The following is a 4,804-nucleotide window of genomic DNA, read 5'->3' on the forward strand; positions in this document are numbered from 1 at the left end:
GTTCAGGGCCAAGAGTGCATTGCCAAAGTTAGCTCAAGTTTATTAATTTTGATTCTGAATTTTTTTTGTTTGTATAAATTCAGAAAGCTGTTGTTAGTTTTTGGTTTTTGTTGTTTGTTTGTTTTGCCACTAGGATTTGCACCCACAGTTGAAGAAGCTTTGTTTTAGAGCATGGACTTCCTTATGCCAATTGCATGGTAAAGCCACTGCCTCATCTTGCCCTAGTCTTCCCTCAAATACGGAGTAGACTGAAAGTTTCCATTCATGAATGACCATCAGGGAAGGAGGGGGAAATGGGTGTACAGTTCCCCCAAGGGCCTGTGAACTTCACTTGGGGAACCAAAGACAGACACAGAAGGGGCTAAATGCTCTTGTTTCCTCATTGGCTTCTCTGGACCTGCTGTGGGAGGCTTTGCCTCACTGGAGCACTTAATGTCATAGAAGCCACTGTGAAGTCACTGCCAGGGTGTGTGACACCGGACCGCAAACAGAAGACAGAATTCTTTTGGAATTATGTGACTTTTATTATTGAAACTGCCTTTATGGAAGCTGGAATTGGCTCACTGGCTGCTCCCCTGAGCCCTGGTCTCTGCTGCTGCTGCTTTCCGCTCTGAATCTTATCTAAATGGATTTGGTTTCAAAGATGATCCTCTCCATTGTCTCAGAGGTCATAGTACCACTGTACTCCAAGTCCTTGACTTTCTCCATCGTCGCCTCTATGTTGTGCTTCTCCACGGTCTTCGTCACAATGTCTACCCCTCCTCTTTCATGTGAGACGGCTCTTGATTTTGGAGTAGGCTTTATTATGAAGCTCCTCAAAAAAGAGCCAATTTTACTGGATTTCTTACCCACAGACCCCGAGCCAGCTGATCGGCTCTTCCTGGGTTTGTGCGCAGTCCTGGACTCACTTTTGTGAGAGGAGCCGTGTCTTTTGCTCCTTTTGCTGCTGTGCCTTTTTCCTTTTTTGTCCTCTCTCGTTTTCCCATGGCCAGATGCAGACCGGTAGGAAGATGTTTTCCGGGTCTTTTCCTTGCCTGAACTGCGGTGACTTGACCCCGTCCTGCGATGATGGGAACCCTTCTTGCTTGCCTTTCTGTCCTTCTTGTCTCGCCTTTCTCTTTTTTCCTTGTGTACCTCAGAGCTAGAGTGGGAAACCTTCTGGCTTCCATCCCTTTCACACATGTAGCCTTCACTCTGCAAGGTTGACACGAGGGGAGCTTCAGGCTTATCGGCAGCAGCCCCCTTGGTGGTCAAGGCGCCTGCAAATACCACACTCAGGCTGCTCTCTGGGGAGCCACTGGCAGCACCCCCCGCAGAAGTCGACTCTGAGGAAGAGCTGATAGCTCCTGTCAACACCATGTCTACGCCTTCTGAGGAGATGTTTGCAGCAGCTGCCAGGACTTTGCTGGATCCACTTCCTCCCGTATCGTTGGTGGCTGTTCCTGCCAGGCCTGTGGCTACCTGGCCTGAACCTGGAGACTTGGTTGTTGCCATGCTTACAGAACCTGAGGTGGGGCTTGTAGCTGTCCCCACTCTTGCCACACCTGCTGAGGAGCCTGTTGTTACAGCCGCAGTCACAGTGCCATCTGCTGTCCTTGCTGACCCTGCTTTGGCAGCTCCTCGAGTGTCAACGGCTGCTGAAGCTGTAATAGGCGATTGTGTTCCCTCTCCTCCCGCAAACGCAGCAGAAGTGGCTCCTGACACATCCCGGAGCTTTTGGTGCCTAAAATCCTGATCTCCTTCTCCATGGATGTCTGAGCCCTGTGCCAAGGGGAGGAGAAACAGTGAGACAGAGGTGACAGAGGACAGAATGCTCATTTCCTCTCTTACTCTGGAGCTCAGAAACCCAGGGGCTTCTTATTAAAACCATGTCTGAATTCCCACTACCAGATCCCGTCCATTGCATGAAGTCAATGGCCACTTAGTTGCACCTGAGCAATTCTAGGGTGAAAGGAATCACTATTGTACAATGCATTTTCCACATTTGTGTTCGTCTTTGCAGGACACGTCTACAAATGAATTTGTTGGGTCAATGCATACACTTGACATATTGATGGACTTGAAACCAGTTGTGCATGTTCACACACGAGGATTGTGCTTATTAAACACACACACATACACACACAAACACACACGGTACAGGGAGACAGATACTGGCTCAAGAGAAGGAAGTTAAAAGTGTTCTATGCTAAATATCTGATCTTAGAAATAGGTTAATGGCTACCTGGACAGGCTACTGAGGAGCAGGAATGTAGAGAATATGGCTAGTAGATACAATTAGGTAAGATGAATAACATTTTATGTACTGTATTCTAGAAGGATATCTATTATAACAATCATTAATCTTATTTATCTAAATATAGACAAGTAGAGAGAATTTTACATATTCCCAGCACAAGGGAATATCAGGGTGAGAGACATAACCAATCACCCACATTTGATCACTACCTATTAGATACCTGTATTAATATGTCACACTGTACCCTATTAACATGTATAATTAATATATATTAATCAAAATTTAAAATGTATTTTGGTCAGGTGTGATGGCACCTGCCAACAATCTAAACGCTTGAGAGGCAGAGGCAGGACAATGGCTAATCCCAGGCCAGGAGATCTTGCATGTAGATCTTGCATCTAAAGGAAGAAAATATATATAATACATTCCCTTTGTCTAACATGTAATATTCCATAACAAATGAGGCTGAGTTGCTGTATAAAGAGTTCAAGGCTGAAACATCAGGAAGTTGAAAGATTACACACAGTCTTTGGATGGGAAGCCGGAGTAATTGATACTTTGGCTCTCCGACAAACATTAAGCCTTATGAGACATTTTGGAGTAGTCCACCCTCCTAGAGTGATAGTCAAGACCCCAGTGGTGACATAGGACCTTTTCAAATGTAGCACATTTCCCAGGTGGGCCTAAGGAAAGACCTGCATCTCTGTGGGGCCTGCTCTGAGATGTTCCATCAAAGCTTCCCACCCTGTTGGAGTCTTTAGAAACTCACCAGTATGCTTTTGGTGTCCTCCGGGGTAGAGGGTGTGTCACCAGTGTGAAGCACTGGGCCACTGCTGCAACTGTCTGTCGGTGGCCTCAGGAGATAGACAAGCTTCTCCCAGTAGCAGAAGAGGTCTTCCCGTGCGTCAGAAGAGGGACACAGCTGCAGGTAAAATGTCCGGCCTGTAGCAAGCTTCAGGCGCAGCTGCTGTTTCTCACGGTCGTGAACGGAGATCTTGACAAACTTCAAAGGAAGCAGCCTGGTAAGCTCCAAAGTCTTCGAAGGCTTGCGACCTCTCCCCTTGATGAACCGGGCCCGTCTGGCATGTTCCTCACAGACTTTAGCTGGTCGGGCCAGCAGCATGACATCAGGTAGTGGGAGGACAGGGCTGGTGGATGCAATGCACACAGTCACCATTCGGACGCGGTTGTGAACATCAATCACCTCTCCTTTTTTGCTAATCTGGATAAAGTCGCTCTCGAACATCGGTGCGTACTTGAAAATATCATACTCTCCTCCCTTATACAGCTGTCGTTGTAGGTTTCCCATGGAGGTATTGAACACGCCCATGGACCGGTAGCTGTGGGCAGTATAGTAAGGTAGCAAACATTCACTGCTCATGGTTCTCTTAATTATAGGCATCTCTGCCAGCCACAAATCGAGTCCCCAAGAGAGGGAGGGAGTGAAGGCAATTGCCCATCTCCCAGCAAGATTTCTGCCCACAGCTCCTCACAGCTCCGCAGTTACCCTCCGCAGTCCTTTGTGACCTGTCACCAGCACATCCCCCTTTGTCCTGGCCTCCAAGCAGGCACCCCCTCAAAGCCAGATTGACAGCCTCCCCCTGTGCCAGTCACACGACCACACTCACAGAGAACAGGCTGAAGCATTCCGGAGTGTAGGTGTGGGTGTGCTGGACATTTTTAAATCAGGCTATTGGAATGCTTGAGTTATAAGCTGTTCTGGGTTTGTTGGTATCCATGCTGCGTATCTATCTCCATTTCTGTTGTTAGTCTATTACGAATAGTCTTCCAAGGAGTATCTTCCTGCAAACACATTTTTGCTTCACCTGAATGACCTCCTGGGGATATAATCCTAGTGGTGGGATGTGTTTTGTTAGCGGCAGGACCCCTTCTGGATTCTACTTCACCAAGGCCTCAGTGGGTAACAGCACAATCTGGGCATTGTCTGCATTGTTGTTGAAGGATTGGTCCCCAGCAGCTCAGTTTTAGCAATACAGCTAGGATCTCTGCAGCTTCCTTGACCATTTTCCCATTTGCAGAAAGTTAGTTTTTCAAAGCCATAAGCTACAGCAGGAAACTTGGGCTGCAAGATTATCTTGCTTGGGGTCAGAGTTCAGGGCTGGAGTCTAAGCCAGTCTTGTAACTGCTGTCAGAACTTTAATCCATGTCAGGCTGTGGACCTGTCTGACTCCAGCTGACCACACGCAGAGAGGCTTGCTTGTTGGCAGTGCACGGGGCTGGGTGTTGCTGGGAACTGCAGGCATTCAAAGATGCTTGAATCACTGTAGGATGTCCTGCACTGTCGTGCCTGCTGCTTCACCCTGATGCCTACCTCATAAACCACTGATGTTTTGGTTCCTGGAAAAGTTTTTTCACAGAAATTGTAGCAAACATCTTTCTGGAGTTTTTTTCTTCTTTTTCTTTACTTAGCAGAAGGTGATGAAGCTAAAATCCCCCTCCTCCAGTTAGAAAAGTAATTCCAAAATAAGCCCACAACCACCCACCCACCCCTAACCCCACCTCACCCCTCAGACCTAGTGGTTACTGTGTAGAGATCTTGAAATA

At 47.5% G+C, this 4,804-nt stretch overlaps 1 protein-coding gene across 1 annotated transcript; it reads right to left on the reverse strand.

Moving 5' to 3' along the window:
- Window positions 1-593: 593 nt before the first annotated feature.
- On the reverse strand, window positions 594-3,641 carry Garin3 (golgi associated RAB2B interactor family member 3). The gene is made up of 2 exons (XM_021646390.2): window positions 3,009-3,641; window positions 594-1,761 (listed from the first exon to the last, which is right to left on the reverse strand). The coding sequence occupies exons 1-2, from the start codon at window positions 3,639-3,641 to the stop codon at window positions 622-624; spliced, it is 1,773 nt and encodes a 590-aa protein (XP_021502065.1). The 3' UTR covers window positions 594-621.
- Between the last annotated feature and the right edge of the window lie 1,163 nt (window positions 3,642-4,804).

Source organism: Meriones unguiculatus, chromosome 11 (genome assembly GCF_030254825.1).
Source record: "Meriones unguiculatus strain TT.TT164.6M chromosome 11, Bangor_MerUng_6.1, whole genome shotgun sequence".
NCBI classification, from domain to species: domain Eukaryota; kingdom Metazoa; phylum Chordata; class Mammalia; order Rodentia; family Muridae; genus Meriones; species Meriones unguiculatus.

What these genes read in the sequence shown, in the direction of transcription:
- Garin3 (XM_021646390.2), bottom strand. Translation starts at nt 3,641, where the DNA reads ATGCCTATAATTAAGAGAACCATGAGCAGTGAATGTTTGCTACCTTAC. An exon ending in AGGACACCAAAAGCATACTG is followed by an intron (nt 1,762 to 3,008) that starts GTGAGTTTCTAA and finishes CCCTTGGCACAG; the next exon opens with GGCTCAGACATCCATGGAGA.